The sequence below is a fragment of the Cryptotermes secundus genome, unplaced genomic scaffold, assembly GCF_002891405.2.
Source record: "Cryptotermes secundus unplaced genomic scaffold, Csec_1.0 scaffold44, whole genome shotgun sequence".
NCBI lineage: Eukaryota > Metazoa > Arthropoda > Insecta > Blattodea > Kalotermitidae > Cryptotermes > Cryptotermes secundus.
The window spans coordinates 307,758-334,010 of record NW_019740383.1 but is presented as its reverse complement, the minus strand read 5'-3'; the positions used below and the strand labels follow the sequence as shown (position 1 = coordinate 334,010).

The following is a 26,253-nucleotide window of genomic DNA, read 5'->3' as shown; positions in this document are numbered from 1 at the left end:
GCAAGCGTTTTCTCTTTTGTATTTTTGACGAATCCGAATTCAGTAATAGGTTACTACAATGTAGCAAATGCGAGCATTTCATTTGTCTGTTAAGCACAGATAAAAATATATTCTGCAACGAATTTTGAGGTAGATGTAAGAACATGATCTAAAGGCGTTTAGATGTATGGTCGTATGGCCATCATACTATGAAACTGTTCTGACACTTTTGTTATGGGTTATTTTGCTAAGCTGTCACTGAGATTATGTAGTGTCGAATGCTAGGATGGCTGATGAATGATGACTTGGTAAAGGTTTGGAACAGAGTGTTTGTGGCTTAATTGAGGTACTATCCCAGCATTTGCCTGGAGGGACCAAGGAAAACCATGAAAAACCTCAGTCAGGAAATCCGGTTTTCTGGCCGAGAAATGAGCAAAGCTCCCTCCCGGACACGAATCTGTATCTTTTCTGCCACACTAATCCTTGCCTGAGCAAGAAGGTAAAGATATCCCTGTGTTTAGAATTATGTCATGAATTCAGTTAACGGATGTAGAGATAAAACTCCAAGCATTTTACATGGTGACTAAATTGAGCTGAAAATTCAGTTTCATATTTCAGCCACTTTTTACTGCTATGAAGAAGCCCCAGTATCTAAATCAATGTGGTGGTGAAAAGAAAAATACCAACAGTAATGTTGGTTGTTGAACCATGGCAATTCAGTCATTAGAAACTAACTATCAGGTAGCAGAATCTCAGAGTTCAATGCACCTCATACCAAATCCTGCTACTGAACAAGATGCTATGCCAGATTCATTTACTGCACAATGTACTTCTTTCAGATCTTGATGTTAACTTTCTGCCTCTGTCTAGTTCCTCCAAGTGTCAGTCTCACCATAATTATGCATGTATTCCTTGTTTTCCTTGTCATAGGTCCTCAATATCTAGCAATAAATAATGTGAAGGATCATTTCTTTCAGAATCAAGTGCCTTCTGTAAAGTAGGAACAATTTTTAAAGCAAGTATATTTATATTGTGTTCTGTATATTGCTCATAAATTACAAATGAAATCACAGTATGATTAATATTTATTCACTTAAATGTTGTACATATGTGATGATGAAACATAGGCTCTACTATAAAGAAATAAACTAGAGGGTCTGAAAAAATCAGTGAGAAGGAACCATTGACAGTGTGAGGGTTCAGATATCCAGAGAGTATAATAATAGAATGAGGAATATTTGCCCACAGACCCTTACATTGGAAAGTGCTCTGCTGTACCTCATATACATACATAAAATGGTAGAAATGTATTCATTCTAAGGTAAAAAAGTTGTCCCTGTGCTTAATTAATTAAGCATTGCACCATGAAGTCATATGGGGGACTCGGTATATAGACCTACATTTTCTTGACCTCAGCACTAGCTGATGGGTAGGAGGCACATTTATAAAAACAGTATGTAAATGAAACAGAGGAAGATGTATACATGAGCAAGTAAGTAATTAAGCAGTTTTATATGTCATACTTTAAAATCCATGTTTATTGTCTGCAATACATAATTATATACCTATATTCTGTGAACACATAGGCTTTCTCAGATATTTTTGAAGTTGTGATGAGATAACATATACTGAATATAATTAAGCATGAAGAATTTTAATAAGAAATGTAATTAAAGTAAATTATAATGACAACTTCATAATTAGATTAACTTGTTCAGGCCTGAAACAGTGCAGCTCAAAGATTTTAAGAACTGTTGATTCTTGGATGCTTTTAGGCATCTTTGCCTGGTATAGGTATATCACGATACAGTGAAGGAAAACGGCACAGCAAAGGGTTAAAGTTCATGCATTTGTTGTTGTCTGGTCCACTGATGATTTAGAGCATTTCTCAGTCACAGCTTCTATAACGTCCTCTATCATCATCACCCTCATAGAGTCGTACCACTGTACGAATTACACTTCTTGCTCTGTCTGTCAAATAAGAATCAACTTGTCCGGCAATGTTGACAAACTGAATCAGCCATTTGAAAGCTCTACTCAGTCTTTCTGCTCGTGCAAATTGGGTCTTCAGTAAATCCAATTCGGGATCTGCTTGGGGTTGTCCAGCTCGTGGCTGTTGTTGAAGGGCTGGAGGTTTAAGTGTACCTTCTGACACTGTCTGAGACTGTATATTCTCCATCATCAGTGTGTTACTTCTCATCTTTATTCCTTTGTCCAAATATGAATTATCATTTGGGAGCCTGCTGGAACTACTGTCACTAGAAGGAACTTTTGGATATACTGGTGAGCTGCGCTTAAGTCTACCTTTGTCACTTTTGCTGTTAGTAAAAATGTCATGCAAAAGTTGAGCATGACGTTCAGCAATATTGGGATCAGAGCTCTGATCTGTATCAACATACACATCTTTCTGAGGTAAATTTTCATACTTTTCAGTATGTTTATCATTCTTCCCATTTTCAACAGATGATTCATCGTCCAGTTCTTGGGTGTTCATGGCCGATAATTTTTTTGTAGTGCTAGTAGTTATTTGTTTTAATCGGTTAATTTTGGAAATTTTGGTACACTTTTTGGTGTCAGTTGTTTCTGGTTCCTCTGAGATGTCTCCACAGTCAGATGTTGGGAATAACGTTACTTCCACAGGGTCTTCACCAGATGAAGTATGTTGAATATTATCTTCAGATGTATCTTTATTCAGTATGATTTGTTGATCATATTTCTCAGCATTCATTCTTTTGTTTTTGTTTTTTATTGTAGTAATTACAAAATCTTCCAAATACTCATTTTGTTTGTAGTGTTCTGGTTTATCTTCATAGAAATTAGTAAGAACTATGTTTTGTTGAACTGATAGAGGATCATTTGTAATGGAATAGTCCTCCATAGCAGAACTAATATTTTTCTGTTCTGTGTCATCATGACCATCATTAGATGACCATTTTGTCATGTTTCTGTGTTCCTCATTAAATGACTTGAAAATATGTTCACCCTTCACATTATGTTTTGGAGAACCAGCCATGTGATTCAGTAACACATCGTTGGAAATTACGGTATCAGTCTGGAGCTCAGCTGATAAATAGTTATCCAAAATTAGTCTCTTGGAGTTCCGATCAGCTCTAGAAGATGTCTTCCAGTGGGTGAAGTCACTTTCCATGTTATAGTCAAGAAATTGGTGTGATGGGTTCATGTCTGTCCTGTTTACAGGTGCTTCTCTATTGATCTGCAGCTTACTACTGTTATTTATTGTAGTATTTTGGTACACTACGTTACTCTGTGGAATATGTTTATTCTCATTACCTTCCAAAATATTGTGATCAGGAATGATGTTAGAAAATAGCATGTCTTGCTTGGACTGATCAGTGCTGGTAAGTGACAATGTTGTAACCTCTAAGTCATTGCAGTGACCCAGCATCATCTGACAAAATAAGAAATGGTGAGTGATATTATTTGGTTAAATTCATTGTTAAATATTTCATAACCTTCATTTGAAAAGGGGGTTTCAAATCCCCCAGTACTACAGCTCTGGCAGTTGAATTTTTAATAAACACAGGGATAATGGTATTGATACTGAAAAAGATGCGTTTACAACCAGCTGGCACATGTATAATTGTCATTACAATAATGCAACATGCTGTCAATAATGTAAGTTCATTTTATATTGTTCATATACAGACGAAGATCTTTCATTTTGTGATAACTACTTAAGATTTTGGTCTTCTGGAATGTGACACCATGAAGTTCGATATATAGGTAGTAATGTTGTGGAGGAAACTGCTGCCTCCATCTTCATGGTATAAAAGTGAGCTGAGCTGGGAAAAAATTTACATAATAAAGAGAAGGGAGAACTGAAATTGGCACTATGAGAGAACCTGTGGGTGTCATTCGAAGGCAATTTTTGTCAGTGTGGGGAGAAGAGGTATACCTGTGACTAAAAGAGGAAGAAAATGGGGAAAACAGATAAGGAAGGGGGGATGGAAGAGAAAGCTGAGGCACTGAAAGGGGACCTGTTTCTCCAAATTTACTTCGTATTTTACATATACCTTTTTCATCCTCTATTGACACACATCTTTGTTCTGGTTCTTGGTCCCCCACCCCCCAGTGACAAACAGGCCTTTTCAGGGCCAACTGATTCCAATTTTTTCATTCATAACCTTGGTCCCATTGTTCCTGATATACGTGATGTACCATTTTTCCACACTTTACTCACTCTGCTATCCTGAGGATGGAGGCAGCAGGTTCCACTGAAACATTGGCATGTATCTACATAGCTACATGGTGTCACATCCAAGGAGACCATTCTTAATTTTCTCAGCCACGAGAAGATCAAATATCAAATTATGGCAACTTTCGTTTGTTTCTCCTTTTATTTAATGGCAGTTTGTCAGCTACACGGAAGCAGATTATATACCGTGATACTGATTGAGAGGTACAAATAGAGGGAAGTGGTGTTGGTCTAGTATTAGTTAATGTATGATTATTTGCGTGGAGAGATTGAGGAAAACTATGAAAACCTAAGTCAATTTAGCCCCCTCCCCCCTTTTTTTCCTGATATTGAACCCGAGACCACCTAGAAAGGCAGCATGAGTTCTGACTTCTTCCTTGCAATATTCAAGACTTGTGATACATTGTGGGAACATTGCTATCTTGAAAAGTTGGAAATAACTTTTTTGAAACGTTGACTGGCATACTGTGATGATTAAGTCTTGAATTTTAGTAATACATCGTCTCATATTAGTTATGAGGATAAGAGGAAACATTTGTGAAGATTGTTTCCATTTGTTATTAGATTTCCAGAGCTATAAATTGATATATATAATGGGATGGGGGGTCATTCGGTTACTTTATAGGTAAAGCTGTCCCTGTGCTTAATTAAGCATCATCATGAAGACATATGGAGAGTGGAGATACAGATTCACGCACTCTTAACTCTGGGACCGTATGGAGGTGAATAGTCAGCTTCACTGCCCAGAAGTTTTACCCCTGGGGAAGGAGCCCCTGGTACCCATCAGGTGGCCACAGAGTTGGTCTGGACACAGTGGAGAAGATTAAAATCTCTTCCTCTACCAGAAATGAAACCCCAATTATCAGTTGTCGAGCCCATAATCTGGTCACTATGCTGACTGTGCTATGCAAGTTCCAGTTCTGTTAGTTTTAGGTTTTAGAAACATTACTATGATCACATAATGGTAACACGTGGGCACTGTCATCTCTGACAAGAAGAACCATACCATGAATATTACAGTCATCTGGGGTGTGAAATCTTGTAATTAGGTAGGTCGGTATCAGTGTTTCAAAGAACCATACTGCCTCCATTTTCAGGTAGAAGAGTGACTTACGTAAGCTGGAAACTGGAAGCAGGTTCCTCTGAATCATTGGTACCTCATTACCAAACTACATGGTGTCACATTGCAGAAAACTATAATCTGCATGTTCACTGTTGCAAGAACCTCAAATCTCACATATTATGTACTGTTGCAAGGCACTTGGAAATGAAGAGAGAAGTATAGCAAAATCTCTTCTTATGGGGGAAAGTAAATATGCAGAGAAATATAATATAATAGAGCATGAAATAATTTCTTCTCATACTGAATTGATAGATATTGTAAAACAGAGTCTTTGCATATATTTCCGTTTCCTATTTACTGTACAGTAGTCTGATACATTGACATTTAGAAGAAAGAAACAGATCACAAGTAAATGGCTACAGAATTCAGTGAGATGTATACAGCAAACCATTGCCAGCTGCAGGCACTGTCTTCATATAAAACACTGTGAATAGCAAAACTGCAGTTGGAAAGACCAAGATCTTATGAGAACTTTGGGTTTAGGGAATTGCAGTCACTGTCAGCACTCATTAAATTCTATGTTACCTGTTCTGTCAGTAAATACAAAAAGTAAGTAATAACACATAACGTAAAATATGAGTTTAAAAGTGGTTATGAAGAGATACACTGCAATGGAAATCCAAAAACCAGGAAAATGATTTCAGATGCGGAGAAAACACCAATATTTTCTATATGGACACAGATTTACAAGTGTGGCTGCATAAAACAAAATACAAGATTGGTGAAACTGGATACATGTAGAAAATTATGACTGACATTGTGTTGTGGTGTTTCCATCAGGTACAATCTTTGCATGCCGTGTGTTGTATCAGAGATACGAGTACTGTATTTGACTATACAGAATGAATTATCTTGCTATTCATATAACAGGAAATTATAAATGTCACAAATCAATTCTAAAGGATTCTGTTGATGGTGTATAAGACCCGGAATTGCTGAGTTTTTGGACTTCATCCATTTTCCATTATTCTAAAGAACATATACATATTTCTGAAACTGGATCTGTTTCTGTCATCAGGTGAAACGGTGTGAGACACCTACCCATTTGAGCCTATTAGAAGGAGCTAACCTGAGTCATTGGACAGCTTGTTCTAACAGACCCATCAGAGTGGGTGCCTCACACGCTTTCACCTGATGACAGAAACGGATCCAGTTTCAGAAATATCTGTTCTTCATATTACCAGGCCTTCTTTTTTTACTTTTAATGATTGCATCCTGTTGCATATATACAATGAACATATAGAATTTTAACCATCAATGCAGCAATACTTTATTATTTATTTATATAGCATGGACTATATGTTTTGGCCTCAAATGGGTCATCTTCAGGTACTCCAAATTTGCATTTCGTTAATGGTATGTGAGAAACTTGCACCACCTGAAGATGACCTGTTTGAGGTCAAAACATGTAGTGCATGCAGTATAAATAAATAAATGAATAAAAAAGTATTGTTGCTTTGGCAGTAAAAATTTAATATGTTCATACCAGGCAATAGATGAAATCCAAAAACTAGTAATACTGAATGTAAGTTTCACATTCTTAAGTAGGTCTCTTCTTTGCACAGTCAAATTTTTATTTTCTTTCACAAGCAGCCATGTTTGTAAACCTTACCTGGATTGTTAGAGATGCGATTAGAGGAAAGAATGTGGCCCATTCCTTCATATCTAGAGCCCTTGGTGTTTGTAACAAGAACTGTATAACTAAAGGTATCTGTGAGATTGAATAGGTCACTGTCTGACTGCAGAATCTGTTGTGTCCATGTCAGCAGTTCCTTATTGCCAGTTGTTTATTCAGAATATGGCAGTGTCAGCTTCTTTAGCAACAACTTCCAGGAGGAATGACTTGTGCTGACAACAGAATGCAATCCTTGAACACTTTTAGATGTAAAATATTTTAATGTAAGGAAGACTTCTTTTTGCTGTCTAGTTACTTTGAAGAAGGGGATGAAATATTTGATTTGTGACTAGTCAACTTTAGTGATATAGCATAAATTTATTTGTATTATTGTCGAATCATTTCCATAGTTTCTTAGATCACTGTGGTCGCGGTGCAAGGGCCAAGAAGGCCCACCCCTTATGCATTTATTTATTCTTGCCAGAAACTCGCTATATGATCGATGTAATTTGTGGGCATGAGTGGTGGTTGACCTACATATGAAAACATAATCCGATCTGTGTATTTAACTCTGTGGAGGGAGTTCTTAAAAATAAAACAGTTTATCAGTTACTCAAGAAATTCCCGTCCTTTATGGAACCCCAAGGTTTATTACCACGTTTACAGGAGCCCACAACTGGTCCCTAGACTGAGGCACACACCCTCACACTCTACTACCGTAGGTTCCATTTTGATATTATCGTTCCATCTATATCTGTGTCTTCGAGAATAAGACTCTCAGTTTTCAGGAACATGGCTTGCGTTTTGACAAATGGACGGACACATTACACCACCATTTAGTGGTTTTTCAGTATTTCTCTTGGAAAGCGTAAATGATGTTGGGTTTTTCCGTAGTTACTTTCTTGCTTTAATGTTGTAAACGTAAATATTTAGATAGGCTATAAATACGTGATATATCGAAGGTCTGTCATTAAGGATTTTTCCATATGAAATATAGTTGAAGGTTAAGAGGATCTTAGATTTCTGCATACGGTGCTCTTTTTCTCACGTGTGTATGTGTATAAATGAAAGCTTGTAGGAAGTTTCATTATTCAAATTAGAAACGAGTTTGAAGCTGAAAAGTCGAATAACCCATAATGGATTCACGTATTTTGTGTGGATTCTTATTAATTTCTCCTCTCTTCATTGCATATTCAGGCGTAAGTATACACCAGTACATATATTTTTATGTGAAAATGGTAAGAAACTTCTTATATGATTTTTAGAATAGAATTATCAAATCGAAACGCGCGTCTGACTGTCGTTTAGAAGCGCCTAGTAGCAGTTCATCATGGCCACTGTTTTGATTGACAGTTTTCGTGATTTGATCAGTGTCTTTGGTTGTTCGTCATTTACTAGAGGAAAGGATGGAATGAAGACTGAAATATTTCTTGTGCACTTTTTGAATACCTGAAAGGTATATGCTGCGATGAGGCGTTAGAAAACAAGTCGAAATACTGAAGTGCATTAAACAACTTCGTCAGAATGACGTTTATGGTCTGCTTTCAAATTTTCTTCAAAGAAGGAAAAATTATTCGGATAAATTTTCAAAGTTGTTAAAGCCCTTTTAGGCTGTAATTATTCTGAAAACAATCAGATCGTCTGAAAGTTAGTAAGTTATATCATCTTTCTTGGCTTTTCATTCGAAAAGTCGAAAACTGAATCCTCCGGGATGTTGCATAGCGCTGTTTTGGGAGAAATTACTGACTTTTGGAAGTAACGTACTGTCTAGGCTTTTCAAAATAAAATATTAAATATAATTATGTTATGGTAGGAACAGGTTTGGGGCACGCGGCAGTCTAGCTGGTTGAGGCACTATGTTACAAACCGGAAAGTCGCGGGTTCAATTCCCGATGAAGTGTATTGACTTTTTCAATTAACCTAATCCTTCCAGCCGCACTACAGCCCTGGGGTCGACTCAGTCTTTAACAGAAATGAGTACCAGGAATCTTCCTGGGCTTAAAGGGCTTCCGGCGCGTAAAGCTGACAACCTCATCACCATGTGTGAGTCGATTGTCTAGAAAATGTTGGATCCTCGACTTCTGACAAATCTATGGGCCTCACGACCTGTTACAGGGATAGCTTTACCGCTTTCTAGGAGTGAGGTTTGCTTGAGTCTCTCAAGTTGTGTCCACAGTACCAGCTGCTGTTGAGGATGTTGATGGATGAGTATAAGGAGTAATGATGAAATGGCCATTGGCAGGGTAAGCCCTAGCAGAAACTCTGATCCCAGTGCCACTTTGTTCACCACAAATCTCACATGAATTGAACCTGGGCCTCCGAGATCGGAAACCAATGACATACTGAGTTAAGCCATTGCCAGAAAACGTCGGGAATATCTTTGTCCAGAACATTGGACATTTCTGGAAGGATTTATACATCGAGCATATACAAGATATTCCTCCTAAACGCTATTATCTGTGAAACATTTATTAATATCACCGGCATAAGCTCAAAATTAATAATTTGTGCGAAATTTACGCGTTTCTCTGTTAAATGACGTTTGAATACCGAGTTAAAATTCTTCGCTATATTCTTTTAATTAACCAGTCTTGTACATTTTTCCCGAGTATTCGTCCATAATTTTGATCTAACTGCAGAAATAACTATTCTTAGTGTAATTTTGCTATTCTTTGTTCTGCGGACATATTTTGACGACAATCAAGGACACTAAGACGAATGCAGATTTTGATACCTGAACACAAGGCAGGGAACACGTTCTGTATATTTAAGGTACAATTCCGCGGATACTTCTAAAAGTCGAGAAATTCCTTCAGGAAACTGTTTTAAGACGATAAGATGTAAGACTCTTGAATAAAGGTCAGAAGCGTTGCGACCTGGATTATTTAATTAATTTATGTATTAAGAGACCGCCTCTGTGGTCTAGTGGTCAGAGTTCCTGGCTACAAATCCAGAGGTCCGGGTTCGATTCCCGGCGCTATCAGATTTTCTGAGTAGTGGTGTGTCTGGAACGGGGTCCACTCAGCCTCGAGAGGATAATTGAGGAGCTATTTCAAGAAAATAGCGGCTGGTGTCTAGAAAACCGAAATTAACGGCCGTGGGGATTCGTTGCGCTGAGCACGCAACACCCTCTATTCGCTAAAGTTGGCACTAGCTTCGCCTACAAGCGGCGGTTGCTCGGTTGGTATAGTTCGCTTGCGGACTAAAACTACGGAGTTTATGTATTAAGAGCTGAATACCTGAGTTATGTCACTGTCAGGGTGATATTCTCTTTGTTAACTTGAATTATTATTCTGTACAGGCATCGCCAGTTCCTACGAAACTAGCCACGGTCATCAAATCATCTCCAAATCTTGAGAAGCTACACTGCAAGAACAAGGAAGCCAAGATACACCATTTACCGATACACAAGCTCAAGAGGATAGCATTGCCTTGCAATGAGTACGACTCCAATTCTTATGAATGTCAAGACGAATCGGATTCTGGGAGTTTCTCCCCTTTCAGTTTTCTTCTTAAATGTCTTAACTTCAAGTACCAAGCCTGGAAGTTCCTAAAGGATTTCCTATCGCCTTTTGTCGAGACTTCAGATTGCTGACGAAAAACTTTCAGTTCTTCCAACCGGAGAAACGTTTAGGTTTTATTTCTCTTTCACAAGACAAAATAAACAAGAAGTTCTGGGAAGAACAAATCGCCTACTTTCCTTGGATATGACACGGACCACACAGAAAACGACTCGTCCAGCAATTCTTCTATTGTTGCTTGTGTATTTCTTGCCGCGGTAATATCTTTACCGAGCCGTTGACTAGCAGCGATAAGGGGATACGCATACAGACATACAGCCTGATAGGAGGGATTTATGAAATACGCCGTTGAGATGGGCTCAGGTGCCGTGATATACATGTTTCATAAAGACTGTTTCAGGTATTCAAACGCTGATATTGGGGGATATGCAGACAGCATGATGTTCTCATAGGCCTACTTCTGAAGACGTAAAAATAAAGTAAAGGTATCCCTATAACAGGCCTAGGAGGCCAGTAGGGTTGTGAGATGTTGAGGTTCCCACATTTTCTAGACCATCCGCTCACAGATGGCGGTAAGGTTGTCAGGCCTACGTGCCGGCCACCCTTTACCCCCAAGAATATTCCTGGTACTCATTTCTGTTAGAGGCTGAGTCGACCCCAGGGCCATAGTGCTGCTGGAAGGATTAGGTCAATTGAAAAAACTCCAATGACCTCATCGGAGCTTGAACCCGCGACCTTCCGGCTTGTAACATAGTGCCTCAACCAACTACGCTACCGCATGCCCCGGCCTACTTCTAATTGTTAAAAATAAGGAAAGTGGGCTAAGATTTCTGTAAATGCACCCATGACCCTAGCGATATTATAAATTTTAGTAAAAAATTACTCCTGTATGCTTATTTATTCAAAAGTTTAACAGCGAAAAATAATTATTAATTTCGTAAAAAGGTATAAAAGTGGATTTATCCCTGTAATAGGCCGTGAAGGCCCATAGGGTTGTAAGATATCTAGGCTCCCACGTTTTCTAGACAATCGACTCACAGATGACGGTGAGGTTGTCAGCCTTACGTGCCGGCCGCCCTTTACCCCCAGGAAGATTCCTGGTTGTCATTTTTGTTAGAGGTTATTCGACCCCAGGCCATAGTATGGCTGGAAGGATTACGTCAATTTAAAAATCCAGTGGCCTCGTCGGGAATTGAACCCGCGACCTTCCGGCTTGTAGCGTAGTGCCTCAACCAAATACGCCACCGCATGCTCCTGTTGTTAATTTCGTAGAGTCAAGAAATGGAAGTTAAATTTATATTCTGAGTGTACTGCCTTCTCGTTTGTGACGCTGTCGCCTGGGGAAAGTTTACTTACGTTTCGGAGGAACGGATTGCCTCCATCTTCAGGAAATATATACAGTTTATTGCCTGCTTGGCCTAATCTTCGGTTATGAGGCAGTGATTTCTTCAGAAATGTTGGTAAAAACTTGTGCCAGCCTACACGGCGTCACATTCCAAGCGATAATATTCTTCATAGTTACTCCCGTGGGAACCTCAAATCCCATAAATTTATGTTGTATCGTGAAGCTCAGAATTTTCAAACCTGTAAGTGTCTGTTTCTATTTATAGGGGAACGTCACCTGAATGCTGTATATAGAGCGTCGCTCATCCACCAAATGCGGATTTCAGTATGCTACGTGTTTTAACATTGTATGACTTAGTCTGTAATGGTGTGCTGAAGGAGACAAACACTTGAATTGTTCCTATTTTGTTAATAGTGGCTATAAAACATTTTCATGTTCATAAAATGTTATATTTCATAGTTTCATATCTTCTTCTTTTGCACAAGACTGGCAAAGATTTCATGTTTTCATAAGGTGCAATGCCAGCGTGGGAACTGTTTCTCGGTGTTGGCACCTAATAGATATAGGTTGCGTTTACGACGTGTGAGAGATCCTTTCTGTTTTATCTTCATGGTGAAGGACTACATATATTTGCCGATACTTATAATACAATCAGGGCCGAATTTCCAGTTGTGGGGGGCCCAGGGGCAATCAAAATACAGGCCTGTATCAGTAACAACAGATTTAGTTTATGACAGTTCTTTTCTTTTATTTCTCATAATAGCAAAAAATACAAACGAACTTTTCCTGATTTTAGAGAAGCAAATGCCAGAATAAAATCTGTTTCTCTTTTGTGGAGGCCCCGGGGCCTCCCCCCTAAATCCGACCCTGAGTACAAATTGATGGGAACTACTCCAATTTATTCAGCAAATCAGCCCCCAGTATTAGCAGCCATCACACACAAACATGGTTCACGTGTAAATAGACAAAACCCGTCAGTGAATGTCATACAAAGGCATCAAAACCGCACTCGTAAGTTGCAGTTACTGAAAGTGTATGTTCCATTGCATTTTAGAGCCAAATACTACAGTGCCAATCGTTTTGTGGGTTATAGAAATTATTTGAAAGGTCTGATTCCACCCGTGACCAGGTTTTCTGAGCCTCTGTTTCACGACCTTGTTAAGCAGTGGAAAGTAATTTACAGTTGTGTGTCATTTCTCTCTTTCGTAATTTATTGAACCTCGAAGTGTAGAATGGCATTTAATAGTAGCCATTACGAGTATAGGGCAAAGGGATTAATAGGCCAGTGTCCAAACTGTAACTGTGGCTGGTCGGTTAGCAGAGGCACAAATATTGTTGTGAAGCAAAGTGACATGACTTATCCTACCGCATAAGAGTCATACATAATTTATTTCCTTAAAATATTTACCGTATTTAAAAGTGTTTCAAATAAAAGTTGTAGAACTTAAATAGGTCTATATTTTTACACTAGTTATATCTGTGGAAATGTTAAAATTTGATTAGTGCTTCATCTAAAGAAGGAGTTATGCTAGACTGATATGAACAGAAATTGAGTACCCTCTAAAACATTTACTATGCACCAACCAATAGCAGATTTATACCAACATCCGTTCAGTAGCTCACAAGAATCCATCACTCTCCTGACCCAGATGAATCTAGTGTATACCCATCCTATTTAATATCTATTTTAATATTATCCTACTATCTGTGGGGGCACGCGGTAGCGTAGTTGGTTGAGGAGCTATGCCGCAAGCCGGAAGGTCGCGGGTTCAAATCCCGATTAGGTCATTGGATTTGCTTTTTCATTTGACCTAATCCTTCCAGCCGCACTATGGTCCTGGGGTCGACTCAGCCTCTAACAGAAATGAGTACCAGGAGTTAATTAAATAATTTTCCTGGTGAGTAAAGCGAGGCCGGCGCGTAAGGCTGACAACCTTACCGCCATCTTTGAGCCGATTGTCTAGATAATGTGGGACCCTCAACGTCTCACAACCCTATGGGCCTGGTACAGGAATAGCTTACTCTTTCGTTCAGATCTCTCTACCAAAACTTTGCATGCACTGTCTCCCTTTCATCTTACTTACCCCGTCCATCTCCCCTTCCTTGATATGGTCATTCTAATAATACTGGTCGAGAAGTACAGAGTATGAAGTTCCTCATTATGCAGTTTTTTTGCAGCATCATCTTATTTCATCCTTCTTGTGTTCAGATATTCTCTTCAGCCCCCTGCACTCGAACATCGTCAGTCTATGTTCTGCTAACGTGAGAGAACAAGTTTCACCCCCTCCACAGAATTACAGGCAAAATTATAATTCTGCTTACCTTAATATTGTCGATCACAGTGGTCGCGCGGTCTGAGGCAAGAAATGTCTTCGCTCGCTCGAACATTGGGATCGTGGGTTCGAATCCCACTCAAGGCATGGATATCTGTTCGCGTTTATTCAGTGTTTATGTTGGGAAGCAGCTTTGCGACGGGCTGATCCCCTGTCCAAGGAGTCCTACCGACTGTCTAAGATTAAGAGACAAATGAAACGAGCATTTCACGGATGCCCTATGCTCCAAAGTGGGAGCAACAGGAATATAATAATAATAATAATAATAAGAAGAAGAAGAAGAAGAAGATGCCTCAATAGTTACGTTTTTATACAATAAAGGAGAAGACAGAGTTTTCTAACCTGAATGGTAGCAAGCATTCTCCGAATTTAAACTGCTCCTAATTCCTTTATGAAAGTAATTTTGAATTGTTACTGTCGTTCCCAAATATTTGAACTTCGCCAAATTTTCAAAGAATTTTTTTTTATCTCTATGTTCTGATTTTGTCCTGCATTCTGGTGATGAGATATCACCATGTACTTCATTTTATCTGTGTTTACTTCTGGATCAACCTTCCCCCCACACTAGCCTCTAATAAAGTTTATGTGTTTTTCGTTGTGGTATTTATTTCCCCCCTTACTAATAACGTTAATCAGCCTAGACCAGAAGCGGACTTGTTCCATTCTGTTTCATTTTTCCTGGGTTTCTTGGGCCTTCCTAATGGCGTACTTTAAGCAAAGTTAAAAAGCGATGGCGTTAAAGCACCTCCTTGTTGTAGACCAATTTTATTATGGAACGTATTAGAAGAAATCTTGCCTTTACGGATTTTATTGTAGTTTCAATTTGAGCACGTATTAATTAGCCTAAATGGTTTCATGGGTATACCATACTAAAAGAGATTATTGTACAATACTTCCCTCCTAACTAAAACGTGGATTTTCTTGAAGTCTGCAAGTAGCTGATGTATTGATCCATTCGACTCCAATTTTTCTCCAGTATCAGACAAATGTATATAGTCTGATCTGTACTTGATCTTTTATGTCGAAATCACGCTGATGATTCACAATAATTTCGCCTGCATATGGATTTAACCTTGAGAGAATAATTTGGATAAAATTGTATATGAAGTTGATGAAGATGATGATGATATGCCTTCATAATTACTACAGTCAGATACCATATGAATATTCTTATTATCCATCGTACAACGTATAAGGTACAAGACTCTTCCTTATATAATTCCTGCAAAAGATGGAATTTACCGAACAGTTTACTGTTTGACATCTGTGGAGAAATAAAAAAGAGAACAACTAAAAATATTGATGAATAATTACATTTTCGCTTGTCGGCCTTGATTTTTCACTTTTCACAGACGGCCAGGTGAATGTGTTTGTTGAATCCCGTCCATACGGTATAATTTTTAATGAATTCTTTGTCAGAGATATTTGTGTTTTGCTCCTTTAGCACTTTCGTTATTTAAGTTCCTGCATCACTGTAGATGAATAGTATAAGAATTTGTTAGATGTTTAAAGAAGTGATTTCACTTATTACACGTTTACGAAACTGTAATGTCTAACTAAAATTGTATTGAATTTTGGAAGAAATAAAATGTTTGCTTAACCGATCTCAGTTTAGTATAACATTGCATTGTAGCATGGCCACGCCATAGCTCAAGCGGTTAGTCGCTGGCTTCCCACCACGGCGGCCCGGGTTCGATCCCGGGGTCTGATCAAATGGGATTTGTGGTAGACAAAGTGGCGCTGAGGCAGGTTTTCTCCGAGTACTTCGGTTTCCTCTACCAATCTTCATTCCACCAAATTCTCCATCGTAATCACCCGGGGGAGGCTACAGTAGCCCAATCAGTGGCCGCCGTGCCGAGTGGACCCAGTTGGACTCCACCTCCCACTAAGCGAATTTAAAAAAAGAAATTTGTATTGTAACATCCTATTGCACTTTTCCCTTGCCTCGATCATTCACCGTCTTACGCGCGCAACAGAACGTCCCACAAAAATTATCGCCTTTACAAGTTTAAAAGGTTTTTTGAAGTTTCTTTAAATACACTACATGTTTCGGCCAACATGGACATCATCAGGTGTTAAAATATGCCTAATGAAGAACTCGCTGCTTTCACTTGTTGCTGATGCGTATGTAGATTCCTTTGATGTGTGTATATCTGAGATATGTGTGAATTTTCTATCAGAATTTATGTGTGTTACGTTCTTTATGTATAGTGTTGTTATTCGTTCGTGTACTTACTGTGGTTGTTATGTTATGCTCCTCTGCGTTGTGTTCTTCGTTGCTTGTCTTGTTCCTGTGTTTTAAAACTTAAAAAACTTTTAAACTTGAAATGGCGATAAGTTTTGTGGAACGTACTGTTGCGCGTAAGACGGCGAATGATCGACGTCAGTTTAGCATTTATTTGCTGTCTGGCGCCCTGGCTCACGAAAGGAGCTTTTGGAGCTTCTGTGGTTAGAATTTATCGTAGATGGACCTTAGAAACATAGATCTTTCTCTGGTCTTCGAATTAAAAAAAAAGTGACTATTGGTATGATATACAGAGCGTCGTGGATGTTGGTCATACTGTCGCCTTCATAGTGTTGTTAATTTTGAGTTAACACAGAGGTGGATATGAAGAATACTATTTTGTGGGATATAACACCGTTTATTTCGGTAGAATCTGCCGACGTTTCAGAGGAACGTTTTACCTCTGCTTATCGATAGTTTGTTCTTAGTTTCATGCTTGGTTTACCCTACAACCTACAGACGGATGCACTGCGTTCTACCGAAACGACGGTGGAATTCTGTCGGACTTCACGGTGTTACATCTCAGCAGATATCATTCATCATGCGATTGTCATAATAACAGGAATTATTTATAATAAAATGTAGCACTAATGTTCAGATGGTTCTGGATTCAGTCGTTATCGCTGCTATTAATATAACAAATAAAAGTAGTTAAATTAACTGTCAATATAATGACAACAAGTGACTTTAAAACAGGAGCAGAACCGTCGTACTAAACTGAGTCGTCAGAAAATTCTCAGTGTAAATTCGGTGTAACAAGTCAGTCGTTGCCACAAAACAAAAACAAACAAACTCCGTGGCCTGTAGTCTTCAAACGAACTATACCGACCGAGCGACCGCCGCTTGTCGGCGAAGTAATCGCCAACTTTAGCGGATAGAGTGTGTCACGTGGTCAGCGTAACGGATCCCCACGGCCGTTAATCTCGGTTTATCATTGTCACAAGCCTTTCCAAATATTTAGAAATAGGGATTATGTAGAATGGAGTCATCTGGCTCAGAGTAGGGGACGAGTGGTGAACTATGGTAAGCATGGTATTGAACCTTCTTGTCCAGTGATATGTTCTTCGACAGCTGAGCAGTTTATCAGAGAGGACACCAATGAAAGGATTTATTTAGTTGTCACAAACCTTGAAAGAGATTGTCACAAACTGTTACAACACCTGACAGGTGATCTCCCTTCTAATACAGACACGTTAAATTTTCATGAATTTCAGTTTATTGCTTACAGGTTGTCAGTACTTATTTGTATACTAACACGTTATCTCTTTTTTTTGCAATTGGATACCTTTCATGAAATTGTAAATAGTTGAACATTTTCTCTGAAAAGCTTAAACAAACCAGCTAACTTCAAACGACGATAGTGCAGTGTGTCCCGTTAGTTATTCATGGTTTTACGAAGATACTATGTTTTCTTAACTATTATACATATTAATGGAACAATTCTCTGAAATGAAATTTAACTCAAAACGTTTCAGTAACTGAATTTTCGCTTGCGTTCTTTTCACGGCATGACATGTCGTGCTTATAACCGATCTCAGCCAGTCTTTGGCGTTCAGAGCTGTAGTGATCCACCATTTGAGTTGGCGACCTGCAACCAGTTCAACCATACTCGGTACTTTGAACGTAAACCCACAAGAAAACGCAGTGGGCCGTCAAATTTGGTGGTTTCGGAGATCAGGTGATGTAAACTCACTCTACAGGCCCAATCACTTGGCCTCTGAGGTCACATAATTAGACGCCTCATTTCCATTTCTTGTGGACTTATGTCAGAATGTGACGTAGGGTATACTGGGCAGGTGGTCAACATTGGGCAACTCAAACAGAGGTTATCTGCAGATGTAATAACAGGAACTCAGAGATGAGCTAAAAACTGAGTATCGGCTAGGTATCTGTCGTGCTGCGAAAGGAACGCACGTGAACATTTGATGACAGAAGCTCCTGGAGTTGAACTTCAATTCAATGGCTTGTTCCTCTAATGTGTCAAATGGTTAAGAAATCACAGCCTCCTAAAACCCCGGGGTCATTAATGCTATATCTGTATGCCTGGGTAAGAGTAAAGAACATCTTCCTCTATATCGCTCCCATGTTGGAGCGTCCTACTCGAATCTTTGCCGAGATAGCAAAGATTTTATTGCAACATCGCTGTGAGTGATATCAGTGGACTTATCAGTCATGTTTAACATTGAAGTTATGACCTTGCCTTTATCTCTGATCCTTGTGGGGCAACTAGACGTTCATATTTCATGATGAAACAAATATGTTTTCATTTTACTTGAATTATCCATACTTTATAATTTTATTGACGTTCCGTGTAGTGAAATATGCACAAAAATTGAGATAACCCTCGAGTAAGCACCAGTTATTTATCATGGTTATTTTTAAAATACATAAAGGTCACATATTGTGCGATACTAGTTATAGATCGTGTGTTAGACCCAGAAGGGCCACTATTCCGTTGGTTTCCTTAACAGAAACAAATTATGTCTTTATGTCCTCTGTACCATTCCAGCATTGGTCCATAATAATTTATCATCTCTTGCCTTCAGCTGCAAGGCAGAAAATCAAACGCCCCAGAAGCTTACATGGCGACAGTAAGCAGTACAATTCCGTTTCTCCAAGACCATACCGCCTTATCATACATCGGAATAAGAGAACCTGTTTTAAATGACCACGTAGCCAAACGGTTCCTCAGTGACTGATACCACATATTGCCGGGTCTCTACCAATACATACGGTATGGGAAAAAGAGTGGAGGGAGAAATCGACTTGAATTCGAACCCATTTATGTGATAGCAAAATTAATAAATATATATAAGTGGCTTAAGATACCATGAACATTTTGAAATTGAAATTGGTCCACATTCGACCACTAATGATCTCTACTAAAGACGTAATCCTTCGAAGTCACATCAAAATAATTAGGAAACATGAAACTGAAATACATGTTACCAACAATACAATAATCATGATTTTGGTTAAGTATACAAGTCAAGACGTTTTATGAATACATTTTAATAAATTTAATAGTTATAGGTAAGAGTACTTGACTAATGGTTGTCCATTTTGTTTAAAAATTTGCAAAATGAAAAATATAACATTAATAGAAAGAAGAAAATTACGAAAGAAATCAAGGCTTACAAAGGATTTTTACGTTCATTTCATCCTGAGTTTTCAAGATGTAAGATTACACTGCGTATATATGTGGCAGGCTTGCTTTACGTTAGTGAGTGTGTTGGTTCTGAGTGGTTGAATGTAGACTGTTCCGGAAGGCTTCAGCTGTCTCCTGCACGCTATCCAATGCCGTACGCGCGATCTGCGGCAAATTTTGACCTGCTGCTTGTATATCAGGCGTGATAGCATTCACAAGCTGTAACATAAAAGCACGGTTATCCATTTTATTAGTATCTGCACTTCAGACTTAGTTTAATTTAAGTGTTACAACATCTTCATAAATATTTAACCAGTAACTGCATTCTTCCAAATGTGGTGTTAGAGAAGGATGGAGAAGATCAGTTGGACCGATTATGTGAGAAATGAAGAAGTGTTAATTAGAGTCAGTGAGCAGAGGAATATCCTACACGAAATAAGAAAACGGAAGGCTAATTGGATTGGTCATATCTTACGCAGTAACTGCCTTCTAAAAGAAGTTATTGAAGGAAAGATAGAGGGGTGGATAGAAGTGACAAGAAGACGAGGAAGAAGACGTAAGAAGATGCTGGATGACCTTGGGGACAGAAGAGGATACTGTCATTTGAAGGAGAAAGCTCTAGATCGCATTAACTGGAGGAACTGTTTTGGAAGAGACTGTGGACCTGTCGTCTTGACAGATTACTGATGAATGAATGAACGAACTGCATTATTTTCATTTCTTCATGAATCCCGTGTATTGTTTCGTGAAGTTTCAAATTTTAAATTAGAGATATGAGAATATTTAACTGTGACTGCAAAGTAAGAATAACGAATTTCATTTCAGATGCCCAATAGGCCTACATTAAAATCTATACCAGAAATGTAGAAAATTATTTTGGAACACATAAACATGGCACATATTTTGGTTATGTGAGTGGCTCTACAATGTTTATATGTGGTCCTTAAAACTTTTTCGTCTTCATGGTCATCAGCCCATTCTTCTTAGTTATTTGCCTTTTGCCTCCATCTCGTCACATGCAGGCCTCATGAATTATTATCTACTTTTTCCAGCGTCTCTGAATTGCCGCTGTGATCGGAACATCAGATAACTAACTCCGTGATTTCAGTCCGCAAGCGAACCATACCGACCGAGCGACCGCCGCTTGTCGTCGAAGTTAGTACCAACTTTTGCGGATAGAGGGTGTCGCGTGGTCAGCGCAACGAACCCCCACGGCCGTTAATTTCGGTTTTCTAGACAGGAGCTGCTATTTCCTTGAAATAGCTCCTTAATTATCATCACGAGGCTGAGTAGAGCCCTTTCCAGACCCACTACTTCTCCGAAAAAAAATCTGGTAGCGCCAGGAATCGAACCCGGGACCTCTGGATCTGTAGCCAGGAACGTTGATGACTAGACCACAGAAGCGGTCTCAGATCATCAGATATCTAATACTACGTGTAATTACACCCCTTTAAATTGTCAGATTGTTATAAATTTTCAGGAAAATAAATAAAAATTGTTTGATAATTTAAATTATTGATAAATTGTAAGTGTGAGCGTTTCCAGTATACTTAGCATCGTCATTCTGTGGGGTGAACGAGTATAAATGTACGAGTATTATCTTGTAATGGGGAGGGAAACAGTCTCTTAAGTTGTAACCCAGAATTGCTGCAACTCTAGTTCATAAAACTATTCGACAAGTATTCCAGAATGAATCATGGCCTACCTTTTGGGTTTCTTCGTGAACTGTCTGGAGAGCGGAGTTGAATGAGGTCTGCAGATCCTGAGCTGTTCTTGTCACTTCTGGATTTTGGGCTTGTAGGTTCGTAGCTGTCTCTTCAAATTTGCTCGCAATCGACTGCAGAAGAGAGGAGATTGTACCGTGTTGGGAGGAAGCCTGCAAAACAAGACCTCTTTCACCCGTATGTTACAGGCAGACGTGGAAAATGGAGGTGTGTAGGTCGAAACAGGTTTAAACGGGACTCCAAAGTGTGCTCCATTTTAATCCTGGTTTTATACTGTTTAATTTTTGTTTTTCCATTCTTAATGCCACCACGTCAACTGCATAGTTTATCACATATTTAGTGAGGCTAAAAGATGAGTAAATATGAATTTTGGAGGAGGCGGTGTTATCATAATCTGTTCTTAAACCATAAATATATTAAAACAAAAAATAATTAGGAAAATGAGCACAAAAGTATAAAAACTGTAAATCCATATAAAGATGGACGAACTAAACGATATATTCTTTATATTAGCCACAGCAGTGGTATCAGGAACAATAATCTTAATAGTAATAATATTTAGAACGAATTGTCTAGACGTAAATATTAAAAAATATTAATCCACGAAATTATTACTATTAATAACGAAATTATGACTTCATTACAGTCTTATAACAAATGAATTTTTTTATCATTTATTAGCAATCTGAATTTGCATTCTATGAGCTAATTTGCTGTCATGTACAATAATTATTCTAAACAAATGAATGACACAGTTCTTTCTGCCAGTCTATTATTATACCCTGTCTGAGCGTAACGATTTTTAAAATGGCTGTTCTTCCATTCTGTCCCCATACCTTGTTTCATTTTACACAGATGCCTGCATATTGTTGTCATCGTTACTTATCATCAGGGCCCGGATTTTGATGACATGTCATCTTTTTTTCCTTGTATCCTATGCGATGCTCTTAAATATATAAATCTTGGAAATGAGCTGCTGGTTACAGAAATGTAAATTTTATAGGCAATTTTTTGTCATTTTTGGTAAATTTTTGGATTTTTAAGGGTATTTCTTGTCATTTTTGGCCATTTTAGGGAATATTTCTTCATATGTATTCTGAAATGTGAATAACGTGGAAGCGAAGTGTTCTTTCTCTTTCTCCTTTAGGTCATTTTTCTGGATTTTTTTTCGGTCATTTTATAGGTCATTTTTTAAATATTTTCAGGTCATCAGAACTCGGGCCCTGCTTATCATGCTTAAAAATCGTGAAAAATCGATATATAGAGTCTGAGGAAATCCGGTTTGGATATCACCAAGTCCAAGAATCGGACTGCTTTTGGAATAACTTCTGCATGTCCATTACGCATTTCTACATTTCTACATTCGACTTCTTATGAACTTGATCCTTGTAACTGTTAAGGGCATATTACGTAAAGACTGCGAACAAGATGATAACCATATAAGATTTGAGGTTTTCACGGCGGTGACTATGAAGAAAGCAGTCTTCTGGGATGTGACGCCGTGTAGATATTGTTAGCACCTGCTCACGCTGGTTCCTTGCTCGCGGATTTCCTTCTTTTTTCTTCTACCCTGGAGATTGAGGCGATACGTTCCTCCGAAACGTCAGTTAACACAATATATACACGGCGCCACATCCCAGAAGACTGATTTCTTCAAGATGATAACTTTCGTAGAAAATAGTTTCATAATCCTGGATCCTCCAATAACTCGTTACCACTCACGTGAAACTATTATTTGTTTGAGAAAAATCGGTGTAAAGGCATTGCATATACTGTGTCGTATACACTGACCTTGAATACATTTCCTTGGAAAGGAAATCTGTTGTTGCATGGGAGACTCTTATTGTATCAGGCAGGACCTCTACCCTGTGCGTAAACACTGGGGCCCCTAGTTCGCGAATTTCTACGTTTCTGAAGACGCCACCGATATAATTTTATTTGTGGAGACGTTCTTCGTAAATTGCCTTAGCCGTTTCCGAGAAATTTGCGATTTTGTTGTTTAATGGGGCCCCTAATTTTGGAGTTGGAATATTCATATTCACAGAGCAGCGATCTATGGCAGACTTAATTAACGAATACGTATAAAATCTGTCCAGCCGTTCAGGTGCTTCCAGAGGGCACATCATACGTACATATATGCACGCACGCACAGACCTAGACAGACAAGGCTTTCCAAAACCCAGCTTTCTTCGTATTTATCTGTGTTAGAACGTGTAAATCCTTCACTGTCTCGAGCGGTCTCGAGAACTATTTTTTCGCCATCACAATGCTTTTTCATATATACATGTATTATATTTTCGTATCCATGGGAAATAAAAAGGTGTAAATCCGTCAAATCGATGACTTGATTTTTTCTTCAGCGCAGTATTTTATCAAATATGGCACATAACTGTACATAACTGCAAAACTGTGCAGATGTATGCAGAATTGGACACCTGAATATGATACAGTGTCGTCTGAAAACTCACCTCGTTCTGGAGCTGCCCAACGAACTCTCCCACTGTGCGCGCGAAGCTCAGTGTCTGGTTGTGCAATTCGCTGGCCAGGGTCTCGGGTGCCGGGAGGTTGTCGAGTCCCAAAACTTGGGACACTTCGGTAGCCGCGTTGCTCAGAGCTTGCCGGGCCTTGGTGGCCGCTTCTTGCAGCTCGTTGACTGTGGAACTCGTGTCGGTTGATCTCCTCACCAAACCTGCCTCCAGGACCTGTTTGCAGAACATACCATTTCATTGTACCTCTTTTATTTCTTTACCCACAGTGCACTGAGTTAAATTAAATTAAATTTATGTAAGAATTAAAAATTCCAGATTCTGTAGCAAAAATGTCACGATAACAATTATTTTATTTATTTATCTATCTTTGTTCCTATTGCTCCCACTTGAAGCACAGGACATCTGTGCAACGCTTCGTTTCACTTCAGTTTCTTAATGTTTAGACAGTCGGTAGGACTCCTTGGGTGGGGGGGTTCAGCCCGACGCAAGGCCGCTGTTTACACAGGACAACACAAACAGAATAAACGTGGACATCCATGCCTTGAGTGGTATTCGAACTCATGATCCCAGTGTCCAAGCGAGCGAAGACATTTCATGCCTTAAACCGCGCGGCCACTCTGATCGACTAACCAATAATATGAAATGTTCAAGTTTCTGCTTTGATGATACGATTTTCTTAACGATTCTTTGTTACAAACGAAGTACTCTTCCGATTTAATTTACCCTAAATTTCGTTGATAGTGTTAATACTATTCTGAAGTATATTTTGCAGTTAGTTTGACCACGAGAGGTCCGAGAAGACCTTACTGACCTGTGAGAAGGACAGGAGAGCCGCAATAGCCGCAAGTAGCGTCCTGTTGACTGCCATGTTTGTGACGCAATACCTTCTGCTGTTGCTGTAGTATTGAAGCAGCCGACACTGAGGCCGGACAAAAGACAGTCTTCCTTATTTATATCTTGCGCTGACGTTGATCAACAGGCACCAGTATCCCCGGATCCTGTCCATCTTTGGACCTAAGACCCTGGTTACCAGATAATGTGTGACCCCACCTTGGCTCGGCCTCGTAATTATTTCAGTTTGGAGTACAAATTAAGAGGGTTGTTTGGGTCTTACGATGTTGGGAAGTAGACAATTTTTGTGTCACAAATACTGGAGGCTTTTTAGTAACATATCGCAAATAATCTATCCAGGAGAAAATTCTTTTTTTTTTTTCTTGTCCATAGTATTTAGACTAGCCTCGGGGCCCACCTAATCTCTTACACAACGGATATGAGGTCTGTTTTCTTGGAGGTAAAGCGACAGGAGCGTGGAGCTCTTCACTCATCTCCCTGTCGTGCCGAGTTTAAGAATGCTGGAACTGTATCTCCGCAACCCCATACGTCACTATGGCATAGTGCTTAATTAAGCATATGTTCATTATATAGTAATAAATTAATTGGATGTATATAATGATTGGAAACTTCGGATTACTCGGTAGTTGGACTGTGTCAACACAGCATTTCGGAAACTGGATCCTCAATCACTGGATTGGGATTAGCTCTTTCTAACGGACCCAATATGATAGGTGTCACGCCACATTTTCATCTGAGGAAGGAAACAGATCCAGTTTCCGAAACATTGTGTTCTTTCCGAATGCTAGACGATGGACAAAGTCTGGAAACTCAGTGATCACAACTGTGATACGCTATCATCAGAATGTTTCAGAACCGAGGACTGGGAAATTCTACTGGCGGCATCGATGTTCGCTTCACTCGCCGTCATGAAATTTGATTAAGTGCATTTTTTTGACAAGGAACTGCTTCTTATGCCCAAGAGATATACAAGCAGTATGGAATATTTATCTTATTTAGTCCTATGACCTTTGATCTGTACTTCGTTTAATCTAAATCAGTTTTTCTGAGATCCGGTCACAGTGGCCGCGCGGTCTAAGCCAAGAACTGTCTTCCCCAGCTCGAATACTGGGATCGTGGTTTCGAATCCCACTTGAGGCATGGATGTCTGTGTGCGTTTATTCTGTGTTTGTGTTGTCCTGCGTGTAGGTAGCGGCCTTGCGACGAGCTGATCTCCCGTCCAAGGCGTCCTACCGACTGTGTATGGACTGAGAAACTAAAGAAGCGGTCGAGGTTCACAAGGGCTGTAGAGCCATAGACAGATTGTTCTTCTGAGAAGTAACTATCGGTTTTAGGTGTCCGAATGATTTGTTTTTACAGCGATTCTGCCGTTTGAAACTAGTAAAATACAGCCAAATATTGCTCACTTAGTATATGTGATTATGAGAAAATTTTCCGTCATGCATCTGCTGCATGGGTGAGGCCTGTATGGCTGTAGAGGGGAAGTGGTGTAATTATATAAAAGGAGGGGCAGGCGGGGTGTGTGGAGGGAAGGCATTTAAGGCATTGTTTGAACAATTTTCTTGACCGAATAAAACTATGAAAAAGTCTTACTGAAAGCTACCATTCTAATCCATTATCTCCC

General features: G+C 39.1%; 2 protein-coding genes and 1 long non-coding RNA gene across 3 annotated transcripts; 1 reads left to right on the top strand and 2 right to left on the bottom strand.

Annotated features, from left to right (window-relative positions):
- Window positions 1–1,085: 1,085 nt before the first annotated feature.
- Window positions 1,086–7,093, bottom strand: LOC111872302. The gene is made up of 2 exons (XM_023866026.2): window positions 6,931–7,093; window positions 1,086–3,388 (listed from the first exon to the last, which is right to left on the bottom strand). The coding sequence occupies exons 1-2, from the start codon at window positions 6,979–6,981 to the stop codon at window positions 1,868–1,870; spliced, it is 1,572 nt and encodes a 523-aa protein (XP_023721794.1). The 5' UTR covers window positions 6,982–7,093; the 3' UTR covers window positions 1,086–1,867.
- An 803-nt stretch (window positions 7,094–7,896) lies between these two features.
- Window positions 7,897–13,531, top strand: LOC117282942. Its single transcript, XR_004513894.1, has 3 exons — window positions 7,897–8,132; window positions 10,235–10,374; window positions 12,065–13,531. It is a non-coding gene; the product is annotated as an uncharacterized LOC117282942 (long non-coding RNA).
- A 4,083-nt stretch (window positions 13,532–17,614) lies between these two features.
- LOC111872292 lies at window positions 17,615–24,712 on the bottom strand. Its single transcript, XM_023866013.2, has 4 exons — window positions 24,589–24,712; window positions 23,757–23,990; window positions 21,270–21,440; window positions 17,615–19,783 (listed from the first exon to the last, which is right to left on the bottom strand). The coding sequence occupies exons 1-4, from the start codon at window positions 24,643–24,645 to the stop codon at window positions 19,637–19,639; spliced, it is 609 nt and encodes a 202-aa protein (XP_023721781.1). The 5' UTR covers window positions 24,646–24,712; the 3' UTR covers window positions 17,615–19,636.
- Between the last annotated feature and the right edge of the window lie 1,541 nt (window positions 24,713–26,253).

Excerpts from the sequence above, each read along its gene's own strand:
- LOC111872302 (XM_023866026.2), bottom strand. The coding sequence starts at position 6,981 with ATGAAGGAATGGGCCACATTCTTTCCTCTAATCGCATCTCTAACAATC. Across the intron at positions 3,389-6,930 it reads TCGCATCTCTAACAATCCAG|ATGATGCTGGGTCACTGCAA; the intron begins GTAAGGTTTACA and ends TTATTTTGTCAG.
- LOC111872292 (XM_023866013.2), bottom strand. The coding sequence starts at position 24,645 with ATGGCAGTCAACAGGACGCTACTTGCGGCTATTGCGGCTCTCCTGTCC. Across the intron at positions 23,991-24,588 it reads CTCTCCTGTCCTTCTCACAG|GTCCTGGAGGCAGGTTTGGT; the intron begins GTCAGTAAGGTC and ends TTCTGCAAACAG. Across the intron at positions 19,784-21,269 it reads TTCACGAAGAAACCCAAAAG|CTTGTGAATGCTATCACGCC; the intron begins GTAGGCCATGAT and ends TTTATGTTACAG.